Here is a 17,963-nt window from a genome sequence, read left to right as displayed (position 1 = left end):
GTGTTTAGGCCGCTAAGAGCGTTTTGGAGAAATCCTGGAGCCAAGACTAAGTCACCGTGTCGGTCCGTTAATGGCTCCGGGATACTCCAGTGGTCACCACTGTAAAAAGTGTCAAAGAAACTTGAGCAGGTAAAAGTTACTGCTACTTTATTACAGATCCAGGCAGTTTATACAGCGGCCGACTGAGCGCCGCCCGACGAGAGACAATGGAATTGACTGTGACCTGAGGTCGAAACAATAAACAATAATATGCAGTGAACGAGTACAAATTACAATACAAAACATACAGAGCTTCAATATGGATACAGTCTTGATGCCTGTGAATGAAGAAACATGTGATACAATGTGTGACATTTGCATAAACACATTATAAAGTAAAAATGGTTAAAATGCGTGACCTGGCACGTTTTAGGCGTGACTAATTGAGTTTGAAGAAAATGGGAAGTCACCAAAGAAAACATGCTCAGCGGAGACTTAATTAATGGCGCCGCCGAAACACTACGCTGGCGCCGATGTGGTGACTTTACACTATCTCTTGTTTGTGTGTTTTGCGTGTACAGCTGTGGACTAAGAATATTTTTTGAAATCATGCATTAAGATGTCCTCTAAATGCTCTACTTCTTCTAAGGCCTCTGGCAAATAGCCTACAATTAATGACTGATGAGAAGAAAGTAGAAGTGATTGTTATGTTAAGAGAAGGCAAAAGTCACGGAGAAGTAGCAGCCCATTACGGCATGACATTAATTGCGGTCACCTGCATTGAGCATGAACAAGGTAAAATACTCATGCAGCCCTACCGCACCACCACCGTTGCCATGTTCAAATACCTTAACATGACAGCGCCCTCCGTCATTCATCGTACTGCACAGCTAATTCATCATCATCATCATCTACAGTATACTGTAATCAACATTCATCATCAGTTACTACCCGTATGATTTAACTTTATCATTTATTATTATTACAGGTACCCAGTGTAGTAGTACATAATATTAATTAATTTATATTATTATTATATGGACTGTAGTATTATTATTAATTTACATTATTATTTAATGTTATCATACAATAAATAACATGAAAATATAGAATATTGCTATACGAAAACGACAAAAAATCTGCATCCGCGAATAGGCAGGTTCCCCGTGAATATTTTTATAGATATGTTCCACAGAAAAACCCACAAATACATGAATTTTCCAGCAAATAAATTTTAGATTGGTTCCACAGGAAAACCCGCGAATGGGTGAGTCCGCGAATCATGATGGATGTATGATATTTAGGGCAAAAGCCCAGGCACTGGGGCCAACAAGGCCATTCAGCGCCGCAATGGAAAGAAAATAAATTATGTTAAAGTTATGAATTCATGAAGGAAATGATTAATAAATAAAATGAAGTGATGTGACCAATAAATAAGGGTATGAAGTTTAATGAATGATGTGCTATATACAAAAAAAAAAAAATTAATGTCATTAAAATTCTACGTGATGTAATAAATTAAATAAAATTAAATATCGTTAAAAATTTTAATACACTTTAAAAAGAGATGATAGCAGAAATATCTGCTTCATCTCCCAAAATATCAGACAGGATTTACCCTGAAAATATCTCTCTCTTTGGTTAAAATATCTGGGGCAGACCACCAGAATGTGCTCCACTGTTTATGTCTCGTCACAGTAAGCACACTCTGGAGGGCTGCTTTCCCTTCTAAAATAAACTGATGGGGTTAGACGAGTGTACCCAATCCTTAATCTCGTTAAAATAACCTCTGTTCGTCTGTCAAGCTGGAATGACGAAGACCACGGTAGTACATTATCCCTAATATTTTCTATATTTCTTATTATTGGCAAGAAGGGGAGAAGTCCACCTTTCTTGCCATTTACTTAAAACATAAGATCTAATGGGACCTTTTAGATCTGTATGAGGCACTTTTCAAAAGAGGTTTCTGATAAAATACTAGCAGCTTTCGCTTCCCTGTCTGCCATCTCGTTTCGCGAATCCCCACGTGAAGGGACCCAACAGAAAGAGACTGATTTTTACGTCGACAATATATACGAAAAAGCCACTCTGAACTTTTTCAATTAATGGATGAAAGCTATTAAATTTTTAATAGCTTCTAAGGTGCTTCTAGAGTCTGAGTATATGACAAAATTAGAGTCACTACTTTGAAAAAACTAAATCTAGGGCAGACACTACGGCTGTTAATTCGGCAGTAAATATTGATGCAGAGTCAGGTAATTTAGCTATTGTACGCTGTATCACCAAGGATAAATAGCAACAAACTAACACCACTATCTGACTTAGATCCATCTGTATAAATTTTTGTAAAATTAGTATGGGTAACATCGTGCTCTAAGAATTTTCCCCTAATCTCTTCTACAGTGCAGTCCTTTTTGTTAAACAGTTTCTTACATATTGATGCTTCTGGGATAAGCCATGGAGGATTTACAGGATATTCTACTTCCAGGACTTTCTGGGATTTAAGGTGATTATTCCTAACATCCTCATTCAGTCGAATTTGGAATGGTTTAGAAGCTCTTGTACCAGAAAACTTCGAGAGTCTGTTTCCTTTAGTGCTTGAAAGGAGGATTTTTGGGAGCACTTTTCATTCTAGCCATGTATCGCAACCCTAGCTCTTGCCTTCTTAGATCAAGGGGTAAATGATCTGTGTCGACATAAATGCTTTCAACAGGCGAAGTTCTAAAGCCCCTGAGCATATTCTCAACCCCATGTTGTGTACAACATCCAGTTCCTTTAGCTTGGTTTTACAGGCTGAGGAATAAATCTGACAGCCATAGTCTTAGATCGACACAGAGTCATATAGCCTCAGAAGGGATTTCTTATCAGCCCCCAACTAAATCCAGAGACAACCTTTAAAATATTCATAGATTGTTTAACATTAAACTTTAGGGCATTTATGTGGCTAGCCCATGTTAATTTATGGTCAATAGTCATCCCCAGAAATTTAACTTCACTCTCGTAAGGAAGGATGGACCTTTTTAAACTAAGTGTGGGAACCTCTTCCACACGCCGGCACCTAGTGAATCTTACTGCAACTGTTTTGGAAGAGGAGAATTTGAAACCATTCTCATCAGCCCACTTAGTAATAGCATTAATAGACCTTTGCAAATGTTTACATACGGACAAGGAATCATATCCTGTGCAGTATATTGCAAGGTCATCGACAAAAAGCGAGCATTTAACAGGGGCGTGAGATTTTTTCAATCACGCTATTTATTGCCACTGAAAAAGTGTTACACTTTAAAACGCTTCCTTGGGGAACTCCTTCCTCCTGCATAAAAGGTTGGGAGAAGGGTTTCCCACTCTTACCAAAAGTCTGTCTGATAAAAAGGAATATATAAACCTGACCATTCTTCCACATATGCCCATCTTGTGCAATTGTTTCATGATGCCAATTCTTCAGCAGGTAGTGTCATATGCTTTCTCCAAGTCAAAAAATATGCCAATGGTCTGACACTTTTTGGCGAATCCTTGCTGGATTTGGTTGGTCAGCCTCAGCAAGGGATCAAGGGTGGAGTGGTTTTTTCTGAAACCAAATTGAAATGGCGATAGTAATCCTTTGGTCTCCAGGTGCCAAACCAGTCTAGTATTTATCATTTTCTCCATCAGCTTACATACACAGCTGGTAAGAGCTATTGGTCTATAGCTGGTGGCTTGGGAAGCATCTTTATTAGGCTTTTTAACAGGGACAATTATGGATATTTTCCAGTCCTTGGGTAAAATTCCAGTTTCCCATATTTTGTTTATAATCTTCAGTAAATATTTTTGGCATCATCTGGGAGGTGTTTCAGCATTTCATATATGATTGTATCCTCACCTGGAGCTGTGGATTCACTTGAGGAGAGCGCCTCACGAAGTTCTCTTAGGGAAAATTTGTAGTTGTATGGTTCAGATTTTCCCTGAATCAAATTTCAGACACATTTTCAGAATTCCTAATTCTTTGAAATTCTGGAGAATAATTATTAGGGCTGGAAACTTTAGAAAAGTGTTTTCCTAGCTCATTGGCAACTTCAGTGGGCTCTGTGATTAGAGTGTCATTTATTTTTAACGAGGGCAATGGTGACGCTACAAATTTTCCACTCAGTTTCCTTATTTTGCGCCACACCACTCTTAGTGGGGTCTTGGAGTTTATTCCATTAATATAGTAAAGCCAACATTCTCTTTTGGCTTTCTTATAAAAGCGCCGCTTGGCTAAAGCACGTTGTAGATTAATTTAGACTGAGGGGAGCCACTAGTTTTGTAACGTCTGTAGCATTTCCTAGTCACTTTTCTCAGAATACCACATGTCTTATTCCACCAGGGAACTGCAGGTCTACGAGGTTTGCCTTTGTTTTTGGAATCGAGCTTTCAGCACTCTTCAAAGTAGATTCAATAAAGTAATCATAGGCATCTAGATGAGAATGAAAGGACTCAAACTCCTATCTAGATTGACACCCTTACTAAATTTATCCCAGTCTGCGTCCTCTACCTTCCACTTAGGTAAAACTTCAGATGGAGCATTCACAGCATATTTCAAATGGATCGGTAGTGATCACTTCCATTTAAATCTTCATTAACAGACCAATTAAAATCAAGGTGGATACTAGTTGAAGAAATACTAAGGTCCAGTGCAGAGAAATGATTATCGTGAATGTTGTGGAAAGTCATTGACCCATTATTATACAGGGTAACATCATTCCTGTCAATAAGGTCTTGATTAATTTCCCTTTACTATCTAAAAACCGACTTCCCCAAAGGGGATTGTGGGCATTAAAATCACCTAGCAAAAAGTAAAGGAGCTGGAAGTTGGTCAATTAACGACTGAATATCTCCAATGTTAAAATCAAGGTCTGGTGGAAGTATAAGGAGCAGATTGTTATCCTCTTTCCAAAATGACTGAAATAGCGATAGCTTGTAGTGTTGTATTTAATTGTATTGTGGAGTGCTGTAGAGATTTATTAATAATAATTGCAGCACCTCCATGGGCACGATCACCAATTGGGGATATGATTTAAATATTGAATAATTTAGTCCAGGATTATAAACAGAGTTGCCTAACATTGTTTCCTGTAGGCATATAATCCCTGGATTAAATTCATGCATTAAAACTTTAAGGTCTTCTGTACGGGCTCTGAGACCTTTACAGTTCCACTGAAGAATATCGAGCAAGAATGCTAAGGTGGTAAAATGTGCTACTTCCCACTCCTTGGGGGAAGTACATTTCTAGGGTGGAGTGGGAAATTCTCCTTTATAAGAGATTGTTTTCTTAATCCCTTTTCATCTGAATTGGTGTTCAGGGTCTTTGGTTGATCTTCATATTTTTATTATGAACCTGATGTTCAGAATTATTGCTGTAGTTCTGTGCACCACTAATCCTATTTGTCTTAGGGCGGCAAGACTGAATTGAACTCAGATGTTTTTGTTCTGAAACTACTTTTGGAACCACCTTTCTAGGAGGAGAGATGTCTTCCAAAACACTGAACCCATTTGAAGTTTTATTATAAAATTATCATTATTTGGGAACTATTTCTTGTGCGTTTCTTGGTAGTTGCAACCGTAGTTTTATTATTATTTTTGTTTGTGGCTGTGGCGATTGATGGCTCTGAACTAGCTCTATCTAATTGGGATTGTTCCTTTAGCTTATTTTGGTTTGAAGTATTTTCAGAATATTTTCCTGAATTATTGGCTGATTTTGGCACCCTTATTTTTGGAGATGAATCGACAGCTGTGGATGTGGTGGAAGATAAATTTTCTGTGCTTTTGGAAGTACAATTTTGCTACTGGACTTCAAAGCACTTGCTGACGAAAGTTTCTCACCAGTTTGGAGATTTTCATTATTATTTATGGTTCGAGAAATACCAGGTTTGTGATATCTTCCATCAGACACAGTTATTGGTGGCCTTACATTGTTGGAAGTTTTCATAAGTTTTATTACAGAAGCATACGTAGTGTTGGCACTTTTGTTTGCCCCCATTACCGTGCGCTTTGCTTCACTAATGCTAATATGTTCATTATCTGCCACTGCCAACACACTTCTTGTTCAAATTTATATCTGGGACAAGCCCTAGAGTTTGGTGTGTGATCACCCTTGCAAAGAAAAAACAGTATCGGGCTGCTTTGCAATCATCAAAATTATCGTGCTCTGCAGAGCACACAGGACATCTTTATTGTTATCGCAAGAGTTTTGAATGTGGCCATATTCAAAGCATTTGCGACACTGTCTAGACTTCTTTTTATATTTTTAACCTGCATCCTCTCATGGCCAACAATGATGGTATCAGGTAGGTAATTGGAGGAGAAGGTTAAAAGGATAGCTGCATCACCACCCAGTTTTTTTACATGAGATACACAAGGGGGCATCGATGGAGAATCTCCTCCTCTTTAAAAAACATGCAGATCTTTTGAGTAAACTACTCCTTTCAGTGTATTAAAGAATCTGTGAGATGAAATAGATTCAATATTTCCACTTTCAGGAGGTTTAAAGTTAGCTAACAGAACTGCTTGAGTCTCATTTCAGCTTTTATTAGAAGATTCTTTCCATACCGTTTCAAATTTCCAATGGGAATGGAACCAACCTTGCTCTCAATGCAGTCAGCAGCTTTTATCAAATTTTTCCCTCCCTCCTTGTAGATAGCAACATGCCATAGAGGGGGAGGAAGAGCTCTGGTACATGGGACTGGTCCATGTTCTTCAGCCTTTGGAACAAAGTCAAATGGCTCATCATTCAAGTTTTTCACTGAAAACACTTTCGTGCTGACAACTGAGTCATTTAGAATGTGGCCATGGAGTCTCTGTTGTGCCTCACTAGCTTTCCAAGGGAGAGGAAAATTTGATAAAAAGCACAAAATGACTGCTTATCTTTTTCTAGAACTAATTTAATTCTTTCCACTTTGCCGAATTGCTTCACTACACTGTATAAACATTCGTAATCTAATGATAAGTTTACATTAGTGCAATAAAGGACCCTATTATTTGAATCAAATCCACCAGATTTATTAACACCCTGGTGTCTCAGTGTTTGGTTCTGTCCAACAGCCAAGCCCGTATCCATGTTCATGCCAGAAGTCGTTGCCAGTGCCGTTAAGTCATCGGATCAGGGGAGGAGAACTAGAAGCCAAATCCATAAGTTTAAACCAGTCCACATGCAAAGGTCCAAAAAGTGCACACCGACACCCAAGAGCCCCGCACAGACCCCGACAGCATATCAAAAAGCACAAACTGGGCAGCTCCACTGCTCAGCTTCCCCCCACCCAACACACTCCCAAAGCCCACGAAGAGACCCCAAGCTGCCAAGCATGCACACATCAGACCACCACACACAAACTGGTTCATCCACCCACCCAAAACTGCTTGGTCATATCAAGAAAGTATCGTAGATCAGTCAGGTATTCGCATTCTCCACCAATGGCACAAGTGAGAGTTGACTCCCAACAGTCCACCCCATACCCTACCCTTTCAGGATAGCACCAGTACGCTTGCAGTGGCCCAGGTATAAGCCAATCCGCCTGCTGGGAGTTCTGCCCCACTAATGGGGACTGACTCCCACTCCAACATGTACTCGTGGGCTTCCGGACAAAAGCCAGAGTCCCCCTCCAAAAACCAGCCCCTGGATTCCGATGGGCTGATCCCCAGAGATGGTTCCGCCCTCAAGATAGCAGTGGGAAAAATCCCATCACCATCTCTTAGGTCCAAACTATCTCGGGTGGCGACTCAACCACCACAACTCCCACAATTAGCTTCAGAATGCGAACCCCTTCCAAAAAACGATCCCTTCTCAGACTCACCTAAGCAGTAAAATTTTGCGAATGTGGAAATGTCCACGCCATTTAAACCAAAAACTATGTAGGATGATTCGTCAGGACCCGGGCCCAAAGGCCAGGGTCCCTTAGCCCTCACCTCGTCAAGGCGTCCTACTCGAGGGGGATTTGGATTTTTGAGAACAAAATATCAGAATGCATTTGTAATGAAATCAACAAGAAATTCATTAGTTTCATTATGGTCTTTCAAATATTCAAATGGTGGGATATTCCTGGTTGTGGAATTCATATTGTTCCCAATCTGAATATTTATAAATGTTAAAAGGGGCATGTTTGGTGGGGTTATTTTGCTTAATAAAAGATAAGTTATATGGGAAATGATCACTTGTATGCAAGTCATCTACTGTATGCTCAGTCCAATCTGTCTACTATGTCAAATACTAGAGTTAGGTCAATTGAGGAATATGTTCCATGTGTTTTAAAAAAATATATGATTGTTGTAATCATTTATAGGATTACATGTCATATGAATTTCCTGGAGACACACAATACCTCTATTTTAATTCCTGCTCTTCATTTGATTAAGAATTACAGTTCCCATATTGGGTGACAAAGCATTAAAATCACCTACTATTAACTTTGTTTGGTTCCTTAGATGACCAAAAGGAATTCTTGATTTTGTCAATTATCTCATTTACTGATTTTTATTTTGTTTCTATTATTATTATTATTAAAATTAGGTTTGGGCTGGGGACCACTGAGCTTAATACTTAAAGCTCTCACTAATGGCATGTTTAATTCGAGGAGATTAAAATACGTAGGTCTTTGCCTGTCTTCATAAATCAGGCACTCTGCTAGGACCCAATAGATGTGGTTCATAAGATGAATGAATTAAATGAAATTCCAAAACTGCACATAGGCACATGCTCTCATCAATAAATACATTTACTCAGATACTACATACTACTAAAAGGGGTTATGAACCTAAAATTCAGAATATAAATTAAACAAAATTTTAAAAATTCTTTTTTGTAAAATTCAATGTCAGAAAAAGGATTTTCATATTTTATTGTTTTACTTATTTTTATATTTCTTTAATTAAATAACAGTTTTTCAAGAACATCAAAATTGGAATGATTGAAGGTTCTCGAAAGCATTGCAGAAAAATTTGGAACTTCACTGTCCTATTTCCAAAAGTAGACAACCTTGTCATCCATGGAGCAGTGTTGTTCCTGGACAGCAGTCTTGCTGTAACACATGTTATGATTATCTGTCTTTTTTAAGACTCCTGTTGGCCGTCAGGGGAGCACTCGTAGCAGTGGCCAAGGATGTTCATTCTCTTGGGCTGCTCATTACAGTGCCCATGTGTCAGACATTTTTTTTTTTTTATTTTGTACGTGTTAAAACTACTTGTTAAAATGCAGTTATTCTCTCAGAGATATGATGAACTCCATTTTTAATAACGTGGTTTTAATTTTCTGCTTAATTATTTGATGGTTCTTCATCCATTTATTATGTTGCCTTTTATTTATGATACTTGGATCCATTTTTATGCTGAGTTTGTTTATATTTTGTGAAAAGTGATGTTCACTCATTTGATCTGTTTTTGTCATGTGAGATTGCTTCTTTAGCTGCTTTGGTTTAGCTACATCATTTTATTTTGATTTGGAACTGAAATACTTGGATTTGACATATTTATATTTAATTTTTTCCATTTAATATAATTTTTAGATATAATTTAATTTGTTGTAACTATATTTTATTAGATTTGTTGAGTTTGAATAGCTTTATAGTAACCTTGAATCACTGAAAATTACAAAAATTATTGAATAATGATTCTTTAATTATTTTTATTGTTCTGATGCCTCCCCCACAATTCACCTTATTAGTAAATACAATTGTTTGTCATTATTTAAAAGGAGAACTGATATATTTTGTCTTGGGACACTGCAGCATATCCTATTGTCGTGTTCTGATTTAGATCCATCTGTATATATTGCATAATGTGGACCTTTTCGGTTTATATGGGTTTTGTTCCCGTTGAAATGTCTATTTTGTTCTTTTGTATATGAGTTACTTTTTGATAAACACCATGATGTGCAAATTCTCGTTTTATTCATTTTCCAGTTTTCAGGTGGCCACTCAAAGCAATGACAACAGGCACTTGTGCTGGAAAGGATTCATGCGACTCAAACAATCTTTTAGCTCTAATTGGGAAAGGTTGGTGGATGGTTGTTTATAAATACATCTCTTAATTCAAATAATTTTTTCTGGAGAATCACTAGTTTGAAAAAAATTTTTTCTTTTCATTGTTACTAGCTCTCAAATGGAGAGACTGCAGTTCACCCAACTCCACTTGTAGCGCTTGATTTTGGAGATCATTTCATCATTTTTAGAGCACAACAAAGGTCTTCATTGTTTGGGTTGGTCTAACATGAATAAGAACTGTTCTTCAACAAAAATATGGGATCTTACTTCACTTCCATAATCAAATGGACAGAACAAAATTTATACAGCACAGTAAAGGGTATGTCTGAAGCGGCACCCCATGATGAGGTTTCGAGTTCTTAGTTTGCTAATTAGATTTTCTCTGGTTTTACTTGGCAATTTAGATTTTACATAAATGTAATGTTTTTGGGAGACTCTGTCAGTTAAGGTTCAACTACTAATCCTAAAAATTTTATTTGTTTGGCACTTGGTCATACTATGGTTTTGATTTCATCATACTACTCTTACCCACCTTCCTCTTCCATTTTTTTCAATAAACTTTTTGTTTTTATAAAAAATGATTTGCTTGAGATTTTTCTATGGAAAAGTTTAAGTCTTCAGATGAGGCATTCATTCATCTATTTTTACAATGCTTTTATTAATGATTTAATTCTGCATGTTTTCTTCAGGATGTCCTTGCAGTTGTAGTATGGCAAAATCATGGCATGATAGGTCAGGGACGGGAAGTCAATAGGATCAGATTTTTACTGATATCATTTTTGTCAATTTATTTTCAAGTAAGTCAGTTTGAAATTTCAATCTCAAGGTGGAGCAGAGGGCATCATCTGTGGAACACTGCGTTTTCAAGGTGGTACTCATTTCTAGAAATAGATCAGAGGGTAAAAAATCAATAAATATAACCTGTAAAATTGAAAAGAATTTGTCAAAAAGTTCTGTATAAACCAGGTAAATGGCGGATGTTGAAAGACTAAAGTTTTAATATAGCATATTTCATGTGGAATCATTATGATTTTCAATGTCAAAAAAGACAGCTATAGGACCAAAGGTGTTTTGCTTTCAAAACCCCTCTAACGTGTTATGGTCTTCAGAGTCTTCCCCAGAACGGACCAGAAGAGAATCCAATAAAGAATAGTTCTGTTATCACTCCAGGACCCAAACTGACAGCTGATGAGTTAAAATTTATATTTTTTCGGATATGTGCCATGTTAGTCGAGCATTTACCTGTTTTTCTCAAACAATTTGCATAAGCAGCTTGAAAATTACAAAAATTAATTCAAAGAAATAGGGAAGTCCATGAGGACATTGAACTTGGGATCCTTTCCTGGGTTTGGGGATTGGAATTATTTCCAAATTTGGGCATAAGTGATCTGAAGTTTAAATATCCACACAAATGAGCTTTGTTATAAAAGTGTCCGATGTGACGTCAGGAGCAGAATCCAGCGAGCAAAGGAACTTGGTGGCAGATCATCTCAAAACAAATATTGTCATTTTTACTGATCCAGGAGCAGATTTATTGCTGTTCGTGTGCTAGAGCATATTCCATCTCTGACATACTAAATTTTCTATGGATTTAAATTGATCAATTTCCAACTCTTTTAAATTTTCTAAAATTTATGTTGCATTATTCTATTTTTTTTTTTGTGAAGTGTTCATCTAAATTCTTATCACTACTTACATTTGCTAAATTTTCTCCCATTATATTACTTATTTCTTTTGATCAAGTATTCTTTTCCCATCTTTTTTAATATGGCATGTCTAGGTGGTTTGACATTGGTACCATTTATTTTCCTGAATTTTTCCCATATTTTTTGTATGGGAGTATTATTAGAGATCTGATACATATTTCCTTCCATGAAATGATTCTTCCTTGAATTACTTCTTTTTAAATTTTGCAGATTTTGTTGTATAGAGGTTTTAATGTATTAATTTCTAGTAATAATATAGTCATTTTTGTAAATTTTCTTTCTAATATCAGTAATGTTTTATTCATTTTATTGAACTTTCTATTCAAATTATCTAATCGTCTCCTATTTGGTGTTTTAATTTTATTAATTCTGTTAGTTTTTCAGACCACCAGGGACTTTGTGTTTTGTTGGATGAGGTTTTGATTTTGGTATTGCTTTATCAGCAGCATTTTTAATAAAATCAACAAGAAATTTATTAGTTTCATTATGTCTTTTAAATATTCAAACTGTGGATATTTCTTGTGTGCATTTCATATTGCTCCCAATCTGCTTTATAGATGTTATTGAGGACATGTTTGCAGGATTATTTTGCAATAAAAATTAATATTGGGAAATGATCACTGGTGTGCAAAGTCATCAACTGTATTCCAATCCAATCTGTCTACTATTTTGTTGTACATAAAGTTAAGTCTACTGAGGAAAATGTTCCATGTGTTTTTGAAAAATATGTCCTGATTTCGTCATCATTTATACAGCACATGTCATTTGAATCCATGAATTCTTCTATTTTACTACCTATTCTATTTGAGTTTGTACAATTACAGTCCCATATTGGGTTCAGGCATTAAAATCACTTACTATTAATGTAGGTTCCTTGGTATTGTTAATTAATTCTTTAAAGTTTATCAATATTATAATTTTTATTAGGTTGGTTGTATAAATTATAAATTATAATTATCTTTTTTATTCGTATTTTAATACTTGATATTTGCAAGTCAGTAATGTTTACAGGTACTTTGTCATAACATACATTGTTATGTACATATAGCAGTACCTAAATTTCCTTCTTCTTCTTTGATGAAAGATACTAAGGTATATTTACCTATTGTTGGTATTGTTTTGTTGACATGTTGTAAACATATTATCATTGGTTCATATTCTTCTTTAGTAATCGTTGTATTTTCTCCCAAATGTAATCTGGTCTGTAGACCATTTACGTTCCATTGTATAATATAATTATTGAAAATATTTAACGTTAGTGTTCAAGTTTTACTTTTCTTTTAAAGATCATCAATCAATGCATTTTTCTAAAATCCTATTTACAATATTTATTTGTTTTTCTTTATAAGACATTATGTGTCCAATGCACATAACAATTAATTGGCAACCTTTTTCATGAGTACTCAAAAAAGTAGTTTCTTTTTTTCTGTAAATTTCATAAAATTTCTTATAATGTTTGTTAAACCATCTTTTTGTTATGTTTTAATTTTTGTTGCACAATTCAATGAAACAATCTTACATCCACATGTGTATTATGTATATTTCTTTTTCATTTGTTCTTCTGTACCTATTGTTGGAGATGGGGTAATCTCTTCAAAGAAAATGACATAATCATTTTCATCAATGGTTTGTTCCTCTACTACTTCTTTGAGTGTTCTGGATATCTGTTTCATAGGTTTTATTATTATTTTAGGAGACAAAGATATTTTTAGCTTGTTTTTGTTTTTGTTCTTTCTTCATCTCCTTTATCTTTATTTTAATGGATGTTTCTCTAATAATAGTTGGTTTTTTGTTGGTTTGGGTGGTGTTCTCTAAAGGTCTCAGAAATCTTTAATTTCCAATTCATCAGAACTATGCGATCTTTAATATTTCTAATTTAGTAGATCTCCTAGTGTTTCTATTTCATTAAAATTTCAAATGAATTTGGACAAATATTATCCATTCATTTATACCATTTCTTGATTGTTTACCATTTTGGTTTTTTATTTCAAACATTAATTTTTCTTTGAGATTTGATCTTTCTGTTTCTGTTACTTATTTATTTCCTTTTTTGTTTCATTATTTGATCTTGTTATTGAAGAATAAGTATGTTTCTTAGCGGGATCTTAAATTCCTCTAACCTTTTAATTCTAATTTAGCCTCTTTATAGACATCCCTGTTCTTTCTTGAAGTAATTTCAATTCTGTATTGTATATATAGTACATACATTCTTTGGATCTTGCATGATGATTTTGCCCACAGTTTACACATTTTTGGTTCACTGCACTTCCATTGTGTGGTATGTTCATCAGATCCACAGTAAGCACATACAGATGTTCATTTCAATTTTTTCTTGTATGTCCCATACATACTACAATTTTGACACTGTAGTGGTTTGGGACATAAGGTCTCAGTTCTCTATTTTGGCCTAAAATTTTTTTTTTTCTGGTAATCTTGGCCCTCAAATTTTATTTTTGCTATTCTTAGTATTTTTTTAATTTTGTTTACTTAGTATTATACTGTATATTTTACAATCTTGGACTTTACATGTACCTTTTTTTTAAGAGAGTCCAGTTTTATATATTTTCGAACTGGTTCGTTATTATTTTCAGGAAGTACAATGGTACCCTGGACACTGTTCATAGTGTCATGTTTTTTTATATTACATTTACATTATCAATATTTTTATGACAAATTTTCAGATTGATTTTTTGTAGTGGTTTCTATAACCATGTCCTTTCTTTTATTTGTCTGAATGACATTTCAGTGGTTGAATGTCGATTCAATAAGAAGTTTTCCAATTTCAATGGCTGATATTTTTTTCTGTTTCCATGGTTAGAAATCTTGACAACTTCCACTCCCAAAGAGGAGTCGAAGCTGGAGTCAATGTTGAGTCAAGATACTTTTAACTTTTTTGATTTTTTTCGGTATTGGAGTTTAAGGTTCCAGTGTTTGATTACTGTATTTGGATTTTTTTGTTTTTTCCAGAGAAGATTTTCTCTGGGTGGAGCTGCAGTCGTCAACTGTGCCGAATCGATACCATCAAAGGGTCCAGGGTATTTAAATCGTTAACACTTACTTTGCATTAAGACTTAAAGATTGAAAAAAAAAAAAAAATGAATAAACCTGAAAACCTTAAAAGATATCATCAGCCTTTCATGGAGTTCATTCTTCGCTAATGGCACAAGTGAGAACCGACTCCCAAATGTCCGCATCCCTACCCTACCCCAAGGGGATGGCACAACATGATTAGAGTGGCTCCAAGTGTAAGCCAAACCCGCTTGCTAGGACTGAGAGCATTACAAGAATACAATCATCCCCACCTTAATCACATTATGGGCAAACCGGACAGAATGCCTAGAGTCCTATTCCCAGAACTAGACCCCCTGGAATCCGTGGTCCAGTCCCGTAGAATAGTTCCGCCTGAAAACTCAGGTCCGAACATTATATCGGGCAGTTGATGGTCCTACGGTTCTCACTAATTTAGCTTCGGATATAAACCCAATCCCAGCTATGATACCTTTTCCTATTTACCAGGTCCAAGAAATTTCCCGAAAGTGAAAATATCCACGCCATTTAAATCGAAAGGTTTGTAGGTGATCAAATGGTCTGGGAGGGGACCATTATTGTTCGTAAGAAGCGAAGAAGAAAAGCCAGGGCCCTTTTACCCTCACCACGTGAAGGAACCTACTTCGAGGTTTCAACAATGAGGTTGATTGTACAAATTACAAGTTTAATGAACGTTATCGTTTGGTCTCTTATTCTCAGGCTGTACTCGACGTTTGCAGATCTGACAAATTCTCTAGTAGGCCAGGTTTAGCCATTACCATGTCTGACCAGCTTTGTTATGTAAATCTTCAAGAAGTACCTAAATTTCCCATCTTCTGAGAGACTTGATGCAAATGCTAAGGTATATTTACCTACCAGTTAATATTGTTTTGTTGACATGTTAGGCAAACATAATATCATTGGTTCATATTCTTTTAATAACCGTTGTCCTTGGCCTTTGGAGTTTCTCTAGCTAACAGATGATCTGAGTGGTTGCTCCTAAAAGTCAACACCATTTACACGTTCCATTGAATAGTTATAAGGCATAACTAGCCAAAAAATATTTTTTATAACATTTGCAGGTCAGGTTTTACTTCTTTTTTTGTATTATCAATTATTGGATTTTTTATAACAATTTACCACTGACATTCATCTGTTTTTCCTTATAATAGACCAAAGTGCTCAATGAAATACCAGGTCTTTTCATGGTTACTCAAATCTGTGGTTTCTTTTTCTATATTTCATTAAAATTTCTTAAAAACTGTTTGTTAAACCATCTTTTGTTATGCTTTGTTTGAATTGCACTAATTCAATATTAACAATCAAAATAATTAACATTTAACATTTTTTTCTTTTCATTTGCTCTTAAGGGTTTTATTTTCATTATTTCTTCTTATTTTAATAATTTTATCATCTAAATGCTCTTATATTAAATTCTGGAATTTGAAAACTTCTTCAAAAAATATTTCTCTCACATTTGCCTTAAAAGTTGGCAATCCCTATTAGTTATTTTGGAGATAAATAATACATTCTTGCTTGTTTTGTTCACTTTTGCATTCTGAGCATTCGGGAGAAGGTTTATATGGACTGTTCATTATCTCTAATAAAAGAGTTGGTTTTCTCGAAGAGTTTTGGGTGTGTTCTCTCCAAATGATGAGCTCCATTTTATCTTTAATTTTATCTGTTTCTCTTTATCTTCTTATCAGTTTAGTAAATCCATATTTTTGCCATTTATTTAAAATTAATATTTCATAATCTTATCATCACTTAGGGAACAAAATTTATCTCATTCATGGACCTGTTTCTTTATTTGCTTTTCAGCCTCTGTGTTTATTTTTATTGGGATCAAATACATATTTCAATATTTTTCCCCATCATTACTTTTCTTATGCTCTGTTAATTTCTATCTGCGTTCCGTTGTTTGTTTGTATTTTTGAATCTTGTTATTGGGAATAAAAACCACAATGTTTCTTAGATGGATTTTTAATTATTTTTTTATGACTGATGCAATTGCCAACTCAGCTTAAATACTGAGGCATTATCATCCCTGATAGACGTTTTTCTTGGAACTGCAACATTTTCAACTCTGTGATTTAGATCCAGCTGTAATTGTGCAATGTGGACCTTTAGTTATGATGATAAGTTGTCCACAGTTTCACATTTAACTTTTGATAAATATTTCCATTGTGTCAAATGTCTCATTTTAGATAGCCCAATAGGTAATTTTATACAGGTTCATTTACAATGACTTCAAAGGATCTTTTAGCTCCAACTGGGAAAGGTGGTGAATGATTGTTTTAAATAGATCTCTTCCATTCAAAGCTTTTTGGTTGGGATCACATTGTTTGAATTCATATAGGATTTCAACACCTATGAAGGGCAGTTCACCACATTCAACCTGTAAAGATGAGTTTGGTGATGAATGAAATGCTCCTACATTCTGAACATATTCTAAGGCCTTCACGAACTGAGTGTAACACCCCTCGATATAAAGACCACCTTGACGTGGTCGTTCTTACGAAGAATTTGTTTCTGGGTTTGAGAGTCTCGGCCCTACCATCACCTACAAATTTTCGATTTAAATGGCGTGGATATTTTCACTTTTAATACAAATTTCTTGGACCTGTAAATAGGAAAAGATATCATAGCTGGGATTGGGTTTATATCCGAAGCTAAATAGTGAGAACTGTGGCAGGACCATCAACTGCCCGATAATGTTCGGACCTGAGTTTTCAGCGGAACTATTCTACGTTAGGACTGGACCACGGATTCCAGGGGTCTAGTTCTGGGAATAGGACTCTCGGCATTCTGTCCTGGTTTGCCCATAATGTGATTAGGGTGGGGATGATTGTATTCTTGTAATGCTCTCAGTCCTATCAAGCGGGTTGGCTTACACTTGAGCCACTCTAATCATGTTGTGCCATCCCCTTTGGGGTAGGGTAGGGATGCGGACATTTGGGAGTCAGTTCTCACTTGTGCCATTAGTGGAAGAATGAAACTCCATGAAAGGCTGATGATATCTTTTAAGGTTTTCAGGTTACTTTTTTTTTTTTCTTCCTCAAATCTTTATGACAAGTGAAGTTTAAAGATTTGAGTACCCTGGAACCTTTGATGGTAGTGACTCGGCACTTTGGTTGACAACCATTGGAACCTCATCCTGACAACCCTTTCTTTGGAAAAGTCAAAAACAAATCCAGAATGTAATCACACTGGAACCATATGCTCCAGTACACAACAAACCAGTAAAAAGTAAATATCATCTTGA

At 35.6% G+C, this 17,963-nt stretch overlaps 1 protein-coding gene across 6 annotated transcripts in view; it reads right to left on the bottom strand.

The window, feature by feature from the left end:
• Window positions 1-17,963, bottom strand: part of LOC136841016 (lysophosphatidylserine lipase ABHD12-like) — a 640,887-nt gene that overhangs the window by 514,981 nt on the left and 107,943 nt on the right. For 2 of the 6 annotated variants that reach the window (XM_067108058.1, XM_067108056.1), the window contains exon 2: window positions 828-900. The exons of the other annotated variants lie outside the window; for them this stretch is intronic. In XM_067108058.1, coding sequence (XP_066964159.1) covers window positions 828-857 — 30 coding nt within the window. In that variant the 5' untranslated portion in view covers window positions 858-900. The remainder of the gene's footprint in view (window positions 1-827; window positions 901-17,963) is intronic. 6 annotated transcript variants of the gene reach the window in all.

Source organism: Macrobrachium rosenbergii, chromosome 8 (genome assembly GCF_040412425.1).
Source record: "Macrobrachium rosenbergii isolate ZJJX-2024 chromosome 8, ASM4041242v1, whole genome shotgun sequence".
Classification (NCBI taxonomy): Eukaryota; Metazoa; Arthropoda; class Malacostraca; order Decapoda; family Palaemonidae; genus Macrobrachium; species Macrobrachium rosenbergii.
Note: the sequence above shows the minus strand (reverse complement) of the source record. Positions and strands in the feature narration are given on the sequence as shown.